The 20342-nt window shown below is 31.8% G+C and overlaps 1 protein-coding gene across 3 annotated transcripts in view; it reads left to right on the top strand.

Annotated features, from left to right (window-relative positions):
- The first annotated feature begins 4324 nt into the window (after positions 1 to 4324).
- The window catches only part of NC2alpha (negative cofactor 2 alpha), a 48607-nt gene continuing 32589 nt past the window's right edge, over positions 4325 to 20342 (top strand). The window contains exons 1-3 of one of the 3 annotated variants that reach the window (XM_075356777.1): positions 4325 to 4594; positions 7286 to 7420; positions 17077 to 17149. In XM_075356777.1, coding sequence (XP_075212892.1) covers positions 17095 to 17149 — 55 coding nt within the window. In that variant the 5' untranslated portion in view covers positions 4325 to 4594; positions 7286 to 7420; positions 17077 to 17094. Of the gene's footprint in view, positions 4595 to 5596; positions 5674 to 7285; positions 7421 to 17076; positions 17150 to 20342 lie in introns of those variants that run through there. The other 2 variants (XM_075356776.1, XM_075356778.1) reach the window with 2 other exon arrangements.

Below are 20342 nucleotides of genomic sequence, written 5' to 3' on the forward strand. Positions count from 1 at the left end.
TTGATATTCACATATTCAGATTTAATTTGCATCAATAAGTTTCATCAATAATAATGTAATAGCAGTAGTTATATTTAATAAATCTAAATACAATATTTATTCCTACTAGAACAAATTTATTCCAACTATAAAAATTCATAATTAATGGAAAGGAACAAAATACTAGAAATACCAGGTGAACAAAAAAGAATACCAGGGTTTTAATCTGTTTAATATCTCTTGGATGAGGTATACAGTACTGATTAAAGACTACGATCAAAGATCAAAAAGTGCAGTTTTAGTTGCGCGCAAGGACTGATTCTCTACTTTCTACTTGACAGTGCCAATAGCAAATGTAGCAGCAACTCCTGAGCATAATGCCTTCTGTGTTTTGCAGTTTGCAAAATGTAAATCTTTAGTTACAGTTCAACATGCACTTTGTAGAAAGTTTAATTGTGATCCTCCCATGTGACAATAAGATTAATCAATGGCATATCAGTTAGAAATAACTGGAAATCTGTATAAAGGAAAGAGTATGGGCCAAATAAGGATATTTGCTGAATGTGTCAAGTCATTCTTGCATAGTCCTAAAAAATCTATTAGGAAGGCCTGCTGCAAACTAATAATGCCAGTGGAATGTTTTAAGAAATGCTTACATATGTATCCATTTACAGCTTTGAAGCCTATGACTATGCTGTGCATGCTGACTTGCAATTAAAATTGTTGCAGCATGAAGATGACAACTTTCTCGATTATATTGTGTTTAGCAATGAGTAAACATTTTATCTTAGTGGAAAAGTTTATCACACATGAACTAATTGGTTTCTTATGATATTAATAGTACATATTCAAACATATGCACTGAACATACTATAAGTGTAATAAGAAAAACTTCATTACAATGATTAATCATTTATTTAAACAAAACTATTTTAAATTTAATGATAAGTTTCATCTACAGAATGAATGCTTACCATTATTGGCTGTTCTCTCTTTTCTCTTTTCTCAAGTTATATAGTATCTTGAGAAAAAAACAATGCAATTCATACATGTATGATTATAATATATATATATCTTATAGACAAGATATTTAGATGACATAAACCTAAAGTAAAAATAATTTAAACAAATTATATGGTATAATACTAGTTAAAAATTAAGAACAAAAAAGGGAACAAAATATGTAATATTTGAAATAAAAACCAGGTTTTAATGAAAACTCTAGTAAGACTTTCCCTTACAAACATTCTTCTTCTTCTTATTATTATTATTACGATTCTCTCAATTATTAATTTATTTTAAACAGAGTTATTATTTCTACCTTCTAAATGTAATTACTTCATGTAATTTATTTATCTCATGTTTTTACTTCCTTGTATGAGGTAAAGGAAGTAAGTATTGTGATGCGAAAAATGTTGGTTTCAGATTTCAATGAAAATATCCATTATGACCATCCCTGAATCCACTTTGACTAGTTTCGGCATGATGTCTGTATGTATCTTGCATAACTCAAAAACGATTAGCCGTAGGATGTTGAAATTTTTGATTTGGACTGTTGTAATATCTAGTTGTGCACCTCCCCTTTTGATTGCAATCAACTGAACCAAAGTGTTCAAAAAGCTGAAGATCCAAAAAAAACTGAATTTTTTACCTTTTCTTAACTGCAGTAATAAGTCCTCATTGAAAGCTTTTTAACATTATATCATAAAGTGATACTTATTTTCATTGGTAACAGAGTTATAGCCAAATAAATGAAGTAACTGGATCTAAAAAGGGAAAGGCATATCAGTTCTAATCCAACTTCATCTACTTTTTTTTTTTTGTTAAATTTAAATATATTGATTTATTAATAATTATTAGCCTCTGGTTATAAAAATTTTTTACAATAAATAATAATTCATTAATAACAATAAAAAAAGATACAGAAATTATTAATGAAATAAAATTTTATTTAAGTTTAATTTTAAAAGAATATTTATATATATATATATATATATATAATTTAATTGGCTTATAAGGAAGTTATGTGGTATCCATGTAAGATTGTTTAAATTATTAAAAAGTTAGTTTTCCACCATTTTGGAGGTCTTACACTAGATTTACAAAATTAATATTTATATATTTGAGTAAACCTTACATTAGCACTTTTAAACCAGCTTACATAGTTATTGAATAATGATTACAAAATTTTAATTATGGCAGCCATTTTGAGGTAACCTGATGGCCGATTGCAGCCATTCAACTATTTCTATAATCCTCTAATGATGCTTAATTCAAATGCAAAATTAAAATCCTAGACAAAACGCACACACATACATAAATTTAATAACAGACTGTTAGTTCATTGAAAACTAATATTTTTAAACGCATAATTAACTTAAAATATTTAAATTGTACTAAAACTGTATCACAAGAAAAATTTACCAGCATTAGCATTCATATGATTAATTGTAAGCAAATATGTAATGATAAATCCAATAGGTCCTTTAAATAAATTTTTTTAGAACAATCAGAAATAAAATAAAGAATTTTTCAAAATCTTGCTGATCAATTCATTACACAGATGCAGAATAACAAATATAAAGAAGAAGAATATAGGAATAAATAGTAATATTAATAAACTTGAGTAATTAGAAAAATAGTAATTACTAGACAATTATTAGGATTAGACATACTAGAATATTTTTGTTCAATGAATTTTAGTTCAATTCTTGATTTACTTATTACTGGTAACCAAGGGAGAATATTAAAAAAAAATATTCTAGAGTACCCTGTTCAATCTTAGAAAAATTATTATGCTTAATGTGTAGAATTTAATACTCTATGAATATATGTCTGTAACTGTGGCAGCTGAACAATGCAGAAGTCTTTGTAATGTCTTCATAAAATAATATTAAAAATAAATAATCTTTTTTATACAAATTAAATTTTTATGATTATATGGAAGATCTGTAATCATTCTTATTATTTATTTTTAAGGCTGAACTGGCAATGATATTAACTGTTATGGGAGTTTTTCATAAGGAAAACTACAGAATGATTTTTTGCAAAACAAAGTGACATTACTCAAAACAGCATACAATGAAATCATTCTCAATTTAATCTTCATAATTTTAAGTCTTTAAACAAAAAATGACAATACTGTACCTTTAACAATTACTAAGAAATAATAGCAAAATCATAGTACATGAAAGTAATGTCTAAACAAACTTAAATAACACAGTACTTATAAACACATTAAATGGAAAAATATAACAGATTAAATATACTTTTTGACCACTGATGGCTTATTAAACATGTTTTCTATTCAAGATAAGTGCCATTTATAAAATCACAAATCACAATTTCTGATAAAAAGGCAAATAATATAACATAGTACTATTATATTATAGTATAAAAAAATTTCTAAAGCACATTTTAATTTAATTAATACCTAATTAAATGTATAAATTTTAGACACCATAATGAAAACAGGAAAAATGGCTTACTGAACAATTCCTTTCCCTCTGCATTCATTAATTATAGATTTAGAAAATCAGGTAGAGTTAAGTTAACCTCATAATAATCAGTACAAATCACCAGGTATTAAAAATACCTAAAAAATGCATTAATTGGTATAAAAAAATGTTTAAAGTTATTTGTTTACAATTACATCGAGTATTTATACTATTAATTAGTATGACAAACATGGTTCTTTGAGCTATATTTTGGAACTATTCTATGGAGTTAGTACCAAATCATTATTTTTAAAGGTACCTATTCTATGTCCTTAGGAAAGGATTTTCCTAAGTACCCAAGTGATATATTTGATCAATGTTGCTTTTTCGTAAACGGAAAAATCTTTTTATATCTAGCAAAAACAATTTAATAAAATACATACCACAGCGCTTTCCTATCTACTTTAAAGCGGGCGCCATTAACTCCACTGAAGTATATATATAAATATATTATGAAAAAATAATTTCCCCGAAAATTTTTAGTTTATAATTTTAAAAAGTGCAGTAATGTTTCGTTATATCAATCAATACAGAAACTGGGAACTGGGCTAAGTTTTCTCTATTGTCATGTAATATTTTATTACCTAACATATCTTAAAACTTATTAAACCTAAAATAATCTGTAAAAAAATTTATGCGACTAAATTTTTTGGGTTTTATATCCCACCAATTTCAATATTTATTTTTCAATTAACTCTGTATGAAGATCAATTATAATAATATATTAAAAAATAAACCGTACTTGATGATGATACGTGTTACAATTGTAATTCAACTCCTCATAATATCAAAACAAGCTCTATCATTCCCTAAACGTTTCTACGACAAAATAATGTATTCTACTGAAGTAATTTATTTCAGAACTAGACTTCATATTTTATTTTAACGATTACCAATTTTACAAATAGCATCAGCTGAGACCTGGGAAATATATCAAACAAGCAGTAAGCGAGCAAACCAGTAACATCTTGCTGCTCTGAGACAATAGGTTAATGTTAAATAGTAGTTGACGTTCTGAGTGTTTCGGATGTGTGTGTGTGAGAGTGAGTGCGAATTTTAAGTGGTAAATATAAACAATGCCAAGTAAGAAAAAGAAATATAACGCAAGGTTTCCGGCAGTAAGTTTATAAAATTAATAATCTTAAATTAACATCTCTTTTGTATATTACAGTGATTACAATGTAGTCGAAATCTTTATCAAGTATGGTTGTTAGATGTTATGTTGATGGGCAGTTGTAATTATCTTAGGTTTTGTGGTTAATACCACGTAGAAATTATTTTGAATGTTTACACTTTCAGTGATCTGTTTATAAATTACATATATGTTCTTTCCTGAACTTAATTTATGTTTTGACAACATTTTCATTGCATGTGTTTTTATTTCATGTGTAGCCCATGTGGTCTTCCTCTGTAATAGTTTTGCTGCTATGAATTGTGTTTGTAAGTTTTTTTCTTAACGCTAAATTCACTTAATACCATGAAAAGCTTAAAATGTAATTCTTTTTACAATTTTATTAAATTCTTTTATGTAATATGTAATTTCTGGTACAGCAGTTACCTGTAATCAGATTTTGTTTCTTAAAAATTAACCATGTAATTTCTTGAAAAACTTTTAACTGAAATCAAATACTTCCAGTAAATTTATAAATCTCTACCAGTATTGTTTTATTTATTCAAATGTTCTGAGACTTGTGTAACATTTGATAGCCAGAAACATTCTTTTTCCAACTGAATAGTTAATACAACAATTTTTTTTTAATTATTGATTAGAACGTGTATATTGCCGTTCCTCTTGCATTACATTTTTGAAGTATTCTTAATTTTATTTTATCTTAAATTAGAAGTTTTTTTAAATTTAGTCTTCTGCTAGGATAGAAATATTTCACCTTGAATGTTTACTTCACTTTATGTGTACTAGTGCTGGCCCAGTTTAAATTAATTAGTTTGAAGGAATTTATTTACAATTTAGAACAGAGGAACAAGCTAGAAGAGTGTGTTTACGATAATAATGTTTTTTTTTTGCAGCTGTCTTTATATTGGTAGCTACTGCTAAACGCTACTGTTGTATATGTTGTTAATACAATTTTTTTTCATTTTTGTAATATGAATAATATTAGTCACTTGCTTGTATATTTCATACACCCAATTATAGCACAATTATTCAGAGCTTGGACTTGTTTATACAGTCTACTTTAAGGTAAGTTATTTATCTCTATGTTTGCAATAATTTGTTCTCTGCTTTCTTGAACAGCAAGATAACCAGTGTATCACAATTCTTATAGCTTTTTTTAAGTTTCAAAATGATCAAAATTTAAATTTTTTTACAGATTGATAAAGTTATTTTTAGTGTGCCATTTAAATTTTACCAAATGCAACATTCTTACTGCTATTCTAAATGTTGTAAAACTGTTGCTAATATCCACATTTGTTTTAATTTCCATTGTTGTTTTATTGCATTAAATATTTAATTTTTTTTTTTCAATTTATAACAACCGTTTATCTATTAATATTTCCCAGTTTCACTTCTACAACTTTGACCAAGAGAGATCTCTTAAATAAACCTTATACCATACATAGAAAAAATGTGTCAGGATGTGTTCTGTTTTGCATTTTATAGGCTGCAGAGTAGTTAAAGTAAACTGATTCTGCACTATATACTTAATAACCACCAATTTTATTTAATTATTAATTAAAGTAGTTGATCAATTATCTGAGTAGTTTGCACATTAGTGTCCTGCACTACAATGCTGCAAGACTGTTCAAATTCAATTATTTTAAACTGGTCTTTAAATTAATTCTGTTAGTGGAATACTTCATTTTTTTGGTGTTCAATTAATGACTCTCTGGAATGGTTGAACTGATACCTATATCTTATTCAGTTAGCTTATAGAGTTCACGTAAACAAACTGCATGTATGAGTTTCTGGCAGCCGATTCACAAGCATCTCCTGTAAATCCTGATGCATATAAAAGAAAACTTCACGATGTTAATTTGCAGTAACCATACGCTATTATATTTTTAATTTAAATAAATTAAAACATTTTATTTGAGTTTTTTAAGAGTTACGAAATTGTCACTTGTCCACAAACAGTAAAATTTCACTATCGTTGATTAAATATCTATGATAATAAACAAATAATAAATTCAATTTAGTTTTTGTTATCTGGTTACAAGAATCCATAGTGCAGTCAGTATTAAGAGATTCAACAGAAAACTCAATTTTGTTTTCTTTTATGTTATCCAATTCCAAATTATTGGTTCAGTAGTATCCTGTTACATGTTTTATACAATTTTACCATTCCTGCTGGCCTGTTTTATTCATGGCTTTTAAGCGTAAATTTTTAACATCAGATATTTTAAAAGCAACATAACTTTTAATTTGTCTCCAAATTAACTCAATTGGATTGAGTATACAATGATAGGGAAGTAATTGAAGCATGGTTTTGACACTGGATCTTATTAACTGATCAGCTGTTACACATTAAAATTACTTTTAATATGTGAAACCCTTTTGTAATAATTGGACCTTAAGTTCATCCTCTTTAAAAATCACCCCTTATGAACTAAGTCACATTTTGATATTCTTTTTCAAAGACATGGCTGAAATTCTTTCCTTTTTACATAGATGATAAGTGGCCTTGTCTAAGACAATAACTGAATTATCTTCCAGTGGAGTAGTGGAGCACATGGAGTGGAATACATCACTAAACCATTTCTCTATAAATAAAATATGTGTACTTTATGAATCGTATTTTTATCGAAATGGTCAACTTTTTGTTCAATTTATCAGCAGGGTTTTGTTTTTTTAGGAAACCGTAATTCATTAGTAGATTTATGCTCATGAATCACATTGTACACTGAAGCAGCACAACATCCACTTATGTTAGCAGTTTATTAACGACATCCGAAATCAACGCTGTTGGATTACTCTGTAATTCGCTTTTGTAAGCATTTAAAATGATGTGTTTTTCTGCATGACTTACAGGCTTTTTTCACAGCATTTTTTGGAGGGATATCAATAATTGTGCACTATTATCATTTGAATCTGTATCAGACATGGTGTCAAAGTAATGGTATAACTCAAGTCATACAGACACAAATCTAGGAATACACTACTCACATTCCAGTAAACTTAAAAAAAATTGCATTATATTATCTTTAAATAACATTACAGTAAATAAATAAATACGTAAAAGAAACACAAAAATTGAACGTTAGAACAAAACTGTGATAATATGAAAAGATCAAAGGTTTTTATAGAACTGAGAAGACATAATGTTATTTAAACTTTTGATTACATTGACTACTGTATGACAAATTAATTATATGGTTACTGTATATGAATAATGATTGTGTATATAGATGGCTGCGTTGTGAATTCACACTGATACAAGAGACGTGACTCAACAGAAACATGACGAAATCAATAACAAAAATGCAGCATTTGTTTATTCTTCACTCTACTAGTTAACTGAATACAGTATAACATGATCTTTATGTAAATAATTATAATTGTAATTCAGTTAACTCTTATTGCTGTTATTTGCATGCTAGTTATTTCCCTCAAAAAAAAAAAATAAAGGCACCTCAGTGAAATATTATTGAAAAAACAGGAGAAATATACAGCTAGTGGATAAACTGATGATTGTAAAGTACTGTTTGGGCCAAAGAGTGATTAATATGTATATCATTATCATTTCCCTCTCTATATAAATCATGAGACCTTGCCAATGGCGAGGGGGCTTGAGTGCTCAGTGATACAAAGTAGCTGGACCAAAGGTGCAACCATATTGGAGAGGTGTCTGTTGAGAGCCAGACTAAGGAATAATTCGTGAAAGAGGGCAGCAGCTCTTTCAGTATTTGTTAAGGGCATAGGTCAGGAATACTTAAATGGCCATATAAACATCACTCAGTCTTCTGAGTACTGCACAGCTGAAAGCAATGGAAAACTATGGCTGTTTTTTTTTTTTCAATAAAATGTGGGCATTTTCATGTAATAAAGATGGAGGCAGTTTCCTTGGTAAAATATTTCAGAGGTAAACTAGTCCCCCGTATGAATCTCTGGGTGGGAACCACTAAGGAAGGGGTTACCAGAAAATTAAAAAGTAGCATTATACGAGTTGGAGCATGGAATGTTAGAAGTCTATAAAAGGTTGGTAGATTAGAAAATTTAAAGAGGGAATGGAGGATAGGTTTAATGTAGATGTAGTAGGAATCAGTGAGGTTCAGTAGGAAGTGGAAAACGACTTTTGGAGAGGTGGCTTTAGAATAATTAACACAGCTTCAAATAAAGGACAGGCAGGAGTAGGTTTCATAATAAACAAGAAGATAGGGGAGAGTAGAGTATATCAAAATGCATAGCCATAGAATCATTGTAATAAGGATTAAATCAAAACCTAAGCTGACAACGATTGTTAATGTCTATATGCTTACAAGTGCCCATGATGATGATAAGGTAGAGTGTGTATAAAAAGAAACTGATGACGCAATTAAGCACATAAAAGGGTATGAAAATTTAATAATAGTTAGAGATTGGAATGCAAGCATTGGAAAAGGTAAGGAAGGAACCATTGCGGGTGAATATGGGCTGGGCAAAAGGAATGAAAGAGGGGACTGACTTATAGAGTTTTGCACGAAGTATAATTTAGTAACTGCCAACACCCAGTTTAAAAATCATAATAGAAGAATATACATATGGAAAAAACCTGGTGATATTGTAAGATATCAGATAGATTATATTATGGTTAAACAAAGATTTGGAAATTAACTACTTGACTGAAAAGCATATCCTGCAGCAGACATTGATAGTGACCATAATTTAGTGATAATGAGATATAGATTGGGGTTTAAAAACCTGAAGAAAAAGTGCCAGATGTATCGGTGGAATTTAGAAAAGCTTGAGGAAGAGGAGGTAAAGCAGATTTTTGAGGAGGACATCACAAGAGGTCTGAGTAAAAAAAATAGGTAGAAAATGTAGAAGAAGAATGGGAGAATGTTAAAAAGGAAATTCTTAAATCAGCAGAAGCAAACTTAGGCAGAAGAGAAGTGGTAGAAAACCTTGGATATCAGAGGATGTATTGCAGCTGATGGATGAACATAGAAAATATAAGAATGCTAGTGATGAAGAAAGTAAAAGGAACTGTTGACAATTACAAAATACTATAAACAGTAAGTACAAACTGGAAAGAAAAATGAAGATTGGTAAAATAGATGGATCATACAGGAAAGGTAAAGAGAATATTGTAGTACATAAATTAAAATCTAATAATGTGTTAAATATAGTTGGTACACAGATTTATAATACGAAAGAAAAGGTCGATAGGTGGGTGGAATATATGGAAGAGTTATGTGGCGGAAATGAATTAGAAAATTGTGTTATAGAGGTTGAAGAGGGTGAACAGGGAAATACAATACTGAGATCTATATTTAATAGAGCGTTAAAAGATCCGAATGGCAGAAAGGCTACGAAAAAGGGGAAGTTCCGTCAGACTTCAAAAAGAGTGATATTTTATGATACCAAAGAAAGCAGGAGCAGATAAATGTGAAGAATACAGAACAGTAAGCTTAACTACTTGCGCATCAAAAATCTTAACTAGAATTCTGTACAGAAAAACTGAAAGGAAAGTGGTAGAAGTGTTAGGAGAAGACCAATTTGGTTTCAGGAAAGGTATAGGGACAAGGGGAGCAATTTTAGCTCTCAGATTAATAGTAGAAGTAAGATTAAAGAAAAACAAACCAACATACTTGGCATTTATAGACCTAGAAAAGGCATTCGCTAACGTAGACTGGAATAAAATATTCAGCATTTTAAAAAATTTAAGATTCAAGTATAGAGGTAGAAGAACAATTGCTAACATTTACAGTAACCAAACAACTGCAACTGTAATAATCAAAGAACATAAGAAAGGGAGTCTGACAAGGATGTTCCTTACCCTGTTTACTTTTTAATCTTTACATAGAACTAGCAGTTAGTGATGTTAAAGAACAATTTAGATCCAGGGAAGCAGTGCAAGATGAAAAGATAAAGATGCTACAATTTGCTGATGATATAGTAATTCTAGCTGAGAGTAAAAAAGATTTAGAAGAAACAATGAATGGCATGGATGAGGTCTTATGTAAGAACTACCGCATGAAAATAAAGCAAAAGTAATGAAATGTAGTAGAAATAATGTAGATAAACCACTGAATATAAAAATAGGAAGACGAAAGATTGGGGAGGTAGAAGAATTTTGTTATTTAGGAAGTAGAATTACTAAAGATTGACATTGCAGGAGCATTATAAAATTCCAAATATCACAGGCGAAATGAGCGTTCAGTCAGAAATATAATTTGTTTATATCAAAAATTAATTTAAACATCAGGAAAACATTTTTGAAAGTTTATGTTTGGAGCGTAACTTTATATGGAAGTAAAACTTGGACGATTGGAGTACTTGAGAAGAAAAGACTAGAAGCTTTTGAAATGTGGTGCTACAGGAGAATGTTAAAAATCAGGTGGTGGTATAAAGTGACAAATGAAGAGGTGTTGTGGGAAATTGATGATAAAAGCATTTGGAAAAATATAGTTAAAAGAAGAAACAGATATATAGACCACATATTAAGACATCCTGAATAGTCGTGTTGATATTGGAGGGACTGGTAGATGGGAAAAATTGTGCAAGTAGGCAATATTTTGAATATGTCAAAAAAAATTATTAGGGATGTAGGATGTAGGGGGTATACTGTAATGAAATGAGGCCCTAGATAGGGAATCTTAGAGAGCTACATGAAATCAGTCAAATGACTGAAGACAAAAAAATCATTATCATCATTTGTTTTTTTTTGAAAATGCATAGTAATTCTAAGAACATTCTTACTATATATCATTTTTTGTAAAGAGAGATATTTACATTTACTGAGACGTTAAAAGCTGATGTTCCTTGTTAATATGAATAATGTTAAATAATGGTGCATAATGTTGAACAAGTTAAAAAGTAGTTGTTCTCATTTGACAATGAGTTAATTATTTAATCTTTGTTTTTATATCTTTTTCTATTTATTTATGTAAGTCAATTGACATGATATACATTAATGTTAATAGATATAATGTGAGAATAAATATGTTTAATGAAAACAACAAACATCCTCTATAACAACCTTATTTACATTATTACAGTAATCCAGTAACAAAATGAAACAAGTGTATCTGCAGTAAAAATTGCAACAATGTATAACAAAAATTAATATTAAACATAAATTGCTTTACTAATAAACTTTTTGCTAACAGTAAACTCATTAAAAGAATACATGAAAACACAATAAATTGAGCGATTAAATTTATTTGGAAGCACAGTTGCTTCCAAATTAATAGAGATTAGATTAATTTAGATCGGAACATTTAGCTGTAAGTAAGTGAGGTGATCAGCAAAGAAATAATGCTATTAAAAGTATGTCATATTTTTATCAATACAATTTTGCTTTAGGATCGCAAAACTAACTGTAGTTGACTAAGGTAAATAGGCTCCTTGATCATCTTTGGTATAAGGAGTAGGTGAATCATCCTGAACAGCTAGGAATTGATTTGTCTGCAAACCAACTTGAAAATGAATATCAAATTGATGTATGTTGTTATTTGAAAACTTGTGGTGACAAATTGTGGCATAGTATCATCCACTGGAATTTCATGAAATTGGTATCCTCTTTTGTTTCCAGTTAACTTAAAAAGTTTATTCGGGACTCACTGAAATACATTGCAGGTATAGGGACAAAGGGAGCAATTTTAGCACTCAGATTAATAGTAGAAGTAAGATTAAAGAAAAACAAACCAACATACTTGGCATTTATAGACCTACAAAAAGCATTCGCTAACGTAGACTGGAATAAAATGTTCAGCATTATAAAAATTTTATGGTTCAAATAACAAGAACAATTGCTAACATTTACAGGAACCAAACAGCAACAGTAATAACTGAAGAACGTAACAAAGAAGCCGTAATAAAAAAGTTACTTTTTAATATTTACATAGAACAAGCAGTTAATGATATTAAAGAACAATTTAGATCTAGCGTAACAGTGCAAGGTGTAAAGATAAAGATGCTGCGATTTTCTGATGATTAGTAATTCTAGCTGAGAGTAAAAAAGATTTAGAAGAAACAATGAATAGCATGGATGAAGTCCTACGCAAGAACTACCGCATGAAAATAAACAAGAACAAAATGAAAGTAATGAAATGTAGTAGAATTAATGAAGATGGACCACTGAATGTGAAAATAGGAAGGGAAAAAAATTTACAGAGGAATTTTGTTATTTAGGCGAAATGAGCCTTCAGTCAGAAATATAGTTTCTTTACATCAAAAATTAATTTAAACATCAGGAAAACATTTTTGAAAGTATATATTTCGAGCACAGTTTTATATGGAAGTGAAACTTGGTTGATCGGAGTACCTAAGAAGAAAAGATTAGACGCTTTTGAAATATGGTGCTACGGAGAATGTTAAAAATCAGATGGGTGGATAAAGTGAAAAATGAAGAGGTTTTGCGGCAAATTGATGAAAAAAGAAGTATTTGGAAAAATATAGTTGAAAGATGAGACAGACTTATAGGCCATATATTAAGGTATTCTGGAATAGTCACTTTAATATTGGAAGGACAGGTGGAGGGTAAAAATTGTGCAGGCAGGTAACGTTTGGAATATCTAAAACAAATTGTTAAGGATGTAGGGGATATACTAAAATGAAACGACTAGCACTAGGTAGGGAATTTTGGAGAGCTGCATCAAACTATGACTGAAAAAAAAAAATATTTATCTTACCTGATTTGAGCCTCAAATTTAATCCATTAATGCGTTGAAATATTTTCTAGTTTACTTAAACCTTTTGAAAATGTTTTTAAATCCTACAGACTCTTTATACGATAAAGGTTTTGCGTTATTGTACTTGAAATGATTAACTTTTTAAATATTACCAAATATTATCAGAAATTTGTAAATATAATGTCATATATGAAAAACGGTTATGCCACTTCAAAGTAATTCAGTTGAAAGTACAAACAGATTGCAATCTTGAATAAATAAAACTACATTAACTGCTGTAGTGTAGTCTTCTCTCATTAGTTATCTTTTTAAAATATTCACTAGATCACAAATAGCCAAAAAATAGAAAATAAGAATAGCCAAAGGAATTCAGAATGGAAATGAAAGCTATCTCACTGGATAGGAAATTATTTTCAAGTAGATTTACAGGGAAGCTACCTTACCAGATAATACACCAGAATAGTGAAGTATGAATTTCTATTGAACTATCTCTCCCATCAACCAGGACTGTTTTAATGATTATTATTCTCTTAGATTAAATGTGATACATCCCACGTCTGTTTTGAGATTTTTTGCTTGTTATAATATTAATGACCTTGCTCCCAATTTGCCAAACAAATTATCTATGTTGATGACACAACCTTAGTTAACTATATGAGAGAGAGTAACTAAATGTTACTCTCAGATTTACTTTCTTAATGATTCCAATTTTAATTGCTTGTGTCTAACAATATTTTAATATTGTGTAACTGCAAGTTTTTTTTATTTTGAAACAAGAAAAATTATACTTTACGCATTTAGATTTATTGTTATTGTAGTTAATTTACTTTTGCTATCTTAGTAATATATTTACTTTGACAAATGAAGATTATGTCACTCATTGTTTGAGTGACATAATTTTTTTTCCACTTTTGTTATCTTGACTAATTGTGGGGTAGATCATCTAATTTTGGTAACATATTTGTTTTAAAAAATAATTCATTAAAGGTATTAGAAGATGTGCTGTCATATGAGCATTGCAAACCACTTTTTTTTATAAAACATTACTGTTCAACTATGAATGGTCACCCTATATAATTTTATTAATATACTCTTACTAAAAGAGTGCATTAAATCTTGTAGAGATGTTTTAAGCTATTATGTTGTAAATTCAGATTGCCATATTATATTATATACAAAGATCATAATCTCATGGTACATTTAGTTGACTCGGCAAATTCCAGAAACAGTTATATACTATTTGTAAATTTCTTTAAAAAAAGATTTCCACCTGTGCAAAATTAGAAGTTGATAGCCTTCTGAGGTAGATTTAAATATCAGATGATTGAAAATGTTGACTATGCGTTTGATGAGTATTTGAATAATGGGTTATAACTTTTGATTGTTTGTATTGTATAAATGTTGTAAGGTGTATATTGTAACTTGTTTGTGAGCTGATCTGCTTTAACCTAATATTATTTAATGGTTAAAAATATTATTTGCATCAAGTTAAAGAGATATTTTCTTATGACAGTGAAGATCTTAAAGAAATGAAAAGTACGCCAGACACTTGCCGGGACTGGAACACAAGTTAAATATGTAACCAGCATGTTGAAGAAACTTATAGTCCCAACTACGCTTCCTTCGAATGTTTTGTATAAATAACATGAAAAAAAACCTCTTGCTAAGATAAACTATTATTAATCAGTAATATTGTAAACTTACCAGAAAATAAATACAAAATTTCTTGGCTAACTGTTTAGACTTTTGCACAGTACACCGGTTTCTGAGTAAAGGTTTATATGATTCTGTTGCCTAAAAAAGAAAGTATTAGCAATCAAAAATGTCCATTCTTTCAGCTTTTTTTATTTTTTCTGATTGGCCTCCGGAACCACTGTAAGCTATTACTTCAGAGGATTAATGAGGATGATTTGTATGAATGTAAATGAAGTGTAGTGTTGTACAGTTTCAGGTCGACTATTCCTGAGATGTTTGGTTAATTGAAACCCTGCCTATTTTGTTTTACTAAAATTCTAAAGTCTTTAATAAAGTCTACTAAAATTTGTGATTATATCACTCCTAATCTTATTAAACTAGTAAGCTGGATTCTGGGGTAGTTATAATGAAGCACATATGTTATAGTGAGGATGAGCTACACACTTTAGTAAGGTATATTCCATATTTCACTTGGTTGGCCTTGAAAAAAAAACTTGTCAGCCATGCATATGCCAAGTAAGTTGTAATTGTGCAAATTGTTGAAGGCTATGTTAGAGTATTTTGTCTCATGTGCAATAACTCTTCAATAGTTATTCACCTAATCAACTAAAAATTTTCTTATTGAAAAACAATCAAGAGATAAATACTGAACTGTCTGGTTTGTAATAATGGTTTTGTATTAATGGCTGATGCCATTGAATAGCCTTAAACATTAATAAGACAACATGCAAGAAGTAAAGTAATGAACCTTTCTAAAACAAAAGTTATACTCAAAACTCTTTGACTATGTCAAAAATTTGATCAGCGATGACAAATTGCTAGGGAATGTTAGTGAATATTATCTTAGTATAATATTAAGGAAGGTATGAGACTGGATATACTTTAATAACTTAATTGATAGATTTTATTTAAGCTGTCAATAAGATTAGGTAATTGAAAGGAAAATGAGAATAGTGCACAGCAGTTAGAAATGAAATACTGTATATTTGCAATTAATAGTACTTAAAATAATTATAACATCAGTGACTGATCTGCTGCTCTTGGTAACAATATTAATCATTTTGAAGTTTCATTTTTATATTCTGAGAAACTAATCATTTCTGGTTCCCTAATGTCTTGTGGAATATTATAATTAAAATACTGATTCTAAAAGATAAATCAGAAGCAAGATTTTGTAGTTCTGTAATCCTTTGTTTACTGTTTATTCCTCGTACAATAGCAAATTCAATTTATTAAATAAAATTTTTTTGTGTAATAAGTATATTTTAATAAATTGCCAGATTCTAAGAATAGAAAGTCATTATAACAGCATTTTGGGAAGTTAGAAGTCTCTTTTTCTGTAGTGTAGTTTTTATAATAAATCTGCTTAACTGAGATACCAATAAAGCCTTAAAGACACCATTCCAGGAAATTATTCTAAATTGTAAAATTGATTGGAAATACACAAAACAAAATATCTTGGTTTATTAGCTTTAATGATGTTATGGTGGATTATCTGTTATAGAAAACAATACCCATTTCTGTTGTAGAAAATAGTTTATTATTTCTGTGACAAGAATTTAGCAATTAGAACTGGACACTGAATGAATATTTTAAAGAATTGCCTCAATATATATGGAAAGGACTGTGCAAGGAGAGACGGGAAAAGTCTGATCCCATAATTATCTGTTACAAAGATATGACATAATTCAAAGATTGACTATGTTGAAATGACTGGTAGTGGGAACAGTTGCATAAAGCTTTTGTTAGAGTGGAATCCAAAGGAATAATGTAGTCGAAGAGGTAAATCACTGAAGCATTGGGACAAGTTGGTGTCAAAATGTATTTCATCAGATTCTCTCTTTATAATCCTGATGGCATTTTTTATAACAACTCCAGAAAGAATGAGATGATAGATGACTTGAGAGTTTCTTACCTGTAATTATTTTAACCATAAGTAAATTGGTATTACATTGTGTTCTTTCTGAAAGAATGTTAGGTAAATTTTTTTTCAGTTTCTACAAGTATAATTTATTTTTTTGATCTGTTAAAAATAATTTAGCTTTAATTGTCTTCAATTAGGTTGACCTATTAGGGTTTTCTTGTTAATATTTTAATTTGTTTTGTTTGTTTTAAGGGTAGAATCAAGAAGATCATGCAAACTGATGAGGAGGTTGGAAAAGTCGCTCAAGCTGTACCAGTCATTATTTATATCCTTTATTTGATAACAGTTTTTTAGAAATATGCCTTCATTTTTGTATTGCTAGTAGTAATAGAAACTTACCACTTAATTAGTTGTGCTCTTTGTTAGATAACAAAATAGTATAATATATATTTAATCTAAAAGCGATTATGCTTTTGTAGGAAGATGTTTATTAGATAGATAAATAAATAGAGCAGAGAAAGACAGGGGGAGAGAGAGAGCAAGCAAGATGTTTTATAAATTTAATTAGGAGGCTGTGGCTAAAGAAATAAGGAGATAATCAATTTCTGAAAAGTTATATTAAAAAAGTGTTGCTGAAATATCAATAATAATAATAATAATAATCCCCAATCGCTTCATTACTATTTGGAAGGCTCGCCCCCACGGGTCAGCTTCGAGCTCACCACACAGTTCCCTCCACTTAGACCTCTTGGCGTTCTTATTCAGGTAGTTCAACGTTTTCCGAGCCGTCCTATAGGCCTCCGTAGTTTGTTCAATCTGAGCCTCGGATCCCTGTCTAGCTCTTAATCTTTGGGCCATTCGTTTATTTCGCTGAAGTATGGTTCTTTGTTCGGCGATCTCCTGGTTCCACCAGTACACAGGGTGGTGCCTATGCTCCGCTTCCGTTATGCTGGCAATTTCGTTTGATATAATTTCTTGGAGGACCTCCGGATCCAACCTTCTACCGTCGGAGATTTTGCATGCCGCTCTCTCCACGATTATGTTCACCTGTCTGCTAGTGCCGGGTTCTGTACAGTCACCGAACAGACGTGTATTTTTAAGGAGACGGCAAGGTGATCACTCACGGTCTCCTCTTCCAAAACTCGCAACTCGGCCCTAACAGTGACCATTCTCCTATCCACGATCGCCAGATCGAGGATGGATTCGTGGCCTCTCGCTCGATAAGTGGGAGTTCCGTCGTTCAGGCATGTGGTACCGGTAACCGCGAGGAAGTCCTCCAGGACACTTCCTCTGTTATTCGTGGTCTCAGCGCCCGCCGCCACACTCTTACAGTTGAAGTCCTCCAAAATAATAGCTCTCTTGGGGGACTGCATAATCAAACGTTGCAACTGTGTCATCTCGTGTTGGTACTCTTCAACAGACACATTAGAGCTAATGTAGACACCGTACAAAATATACTCTTCCAGTTCCACGGCTACCACACCCTGCGCTCTGTGGTACAGATTAAAGTCCCTACTGCCTGTTGCTCGCTCTACCGCGACGTCCCCCGCCATATCGGACACCCACTGCGAGTGAGCGGCCGCGTGGTGATTTGGCTCAGTAGCCACAATAAAATCAAACCTCCCACGGTTGGCAATCTCCTCTACCAGATAATTGGCGAGGAGGCTACGATTGTGATTCGATAACAGGATCCTTAAAATGTCTTACAACAATCGGGGCTGCCGATCCTGTGTGTCGAGCTCTTGCAGTCTAAACACCTAGTGGCCTCTCGACATTCTCGAATAAAGTGCCACGCACCGCCACAGTTGTAGCACAAGCTGCCACGGTCAGGACCCTTGCAATTTCTGCTACCGTGCCCAGTAGCCCAACAGCGTTCCTGTTCCGTTCTAATAAAGGTGCGACAATTAACCCAACCCACCTTGAGTCTTGTTGCTACTAATCTAGTCGCACCCCTGGGAGTGGTAATCACTGTTGCGTTTTTGGTATCCCCGTAGACACCCCTGAGTGAGGTAATCTGGAAGCTTTCGCTAGTCCCTAACACTTCATTGAGCGCATCTTTGACATCCTGTTCTGTAGTGTCGCTATCCATATCCTTGATGTGCACTACTGTCCTCCTTTCTCCGCTAGTTTGTAAATCGACCTGTAGCTCAGCCGCTTGATCTCGTAATAATGACGTGAATTCCCTTTTGGGTCCCTTGAATCCGGACTTCCAACTCCTGGTTTCTCCCTTTTCTTATGGAGAGAACTTCTCCCGCCTCTTCTTTGCTGACTTTGTCTTTGACCGTCCGAAGAAGATCAGCATACGATTTTCCTGGAGCCTTAACCACGACCCTCTTGCTATCCGTCACGGGTGGCGTACCTCTCCGCGCAGATGCCGACCTCGATCTCGCACGGGCCTGATCCCCTGGAGCGGGCAAGATCATTCTCGGCAAAGTCTTCCCCGCTCGTAATAGGTATATCACAATTTTTCTAATCACGTTTCCCGTCGGCCCAGGTGGCACATCGAATACTGTAGACTCCAACTTATCAACCAGCCTTCTCATAGCTTTTATTACCTGTGACGCCATGGCCCTGTCACCATCCTCAGAATTATATACCACATAATATTTTGTGCCACGTGTTGTTACACGATCATCTAGCACGGTTGAGTCTTGTATAATCATGGCTCCCGGCTTCGTACCAAAAAATTGGCTATTTGGTCTCTGTTTACTTAGGTCGACAAAGTGGCAGCTATCATCGCCTGCATTAAGTGTCATTTGGGTCAGCCTATTCATGGCCCAAGCAGACCATCTTGTAGGTAATCTGTCAAGTAACTGGTCATCTGTCAGATCCTGATCTAATATATCAGGCATTTCATCCTTATTTTGCCTTTCTGTTTGGGTCCTCGTCTCAGTCATAGACGCCACATCACCAACCCATTGAAGTGCCTTGAATACCTCTGTTAGTTCTCTTTCATGAGCCTTCATCGACGCGGGAGTCGTCTTTCCCAAACTCTGTCGAAGCTGTAGCAAAACCTGCCCCAGTTTGTATGTCCCTTAATCGTGGCCGGAGCTTCCTCCTCCGGGGTCTGGAGTACCCCAAGGTAGTGTATTAAATGCCACCTTGTTTTCTGTAGCCATAAACAGCATTACCAATTGTGTACAGGCTCCTGTCTCATGTTCTCTATTCGTTGACGATTTTGTTATTTACATTGCGAGCCGTTCAACGCCCACTGCAGAGCGACTGCTATAGAACACTATATTTCGCCTTGAGGCTTGGTCCAGAACTACTGGTTTCACATTTTCTTCCGAGAAAATGAAATGTGTAGTTTTTTCTCGGCTACGGAACCCTTCTATTCCGCGGGTTTTCTGAACAGAGAGCTTATTGCTATCTCTCCTTACGTAAAGTTTCTAGGTTTGCTTTTTGATAGCCGTCTTACTTGGGTCAAACATATAAAGGAATTGAGGACAAAATGTTCCAAACTTTTGGTTATGTTGCGGGTCCTTAGTAACACCAATTGGGGAGCCGATCGGTCATGT

The sequence above is a fragment of the Lycorma delicatula genome, chromosome 2 (assembly GCF_047948215.1).
Source record: "Lycorma delicatula isolate Av1 chromosome 2, ASM4794821v1, whole genome shotgun sequence".
In the NCBI taxonomy this organism is placed as follows: Eukaryota; Metazoa; Arthropoda; class Insecta; order Hemiptera; family Fulgoridae; genus Lycorma; species Lycorma delicatula.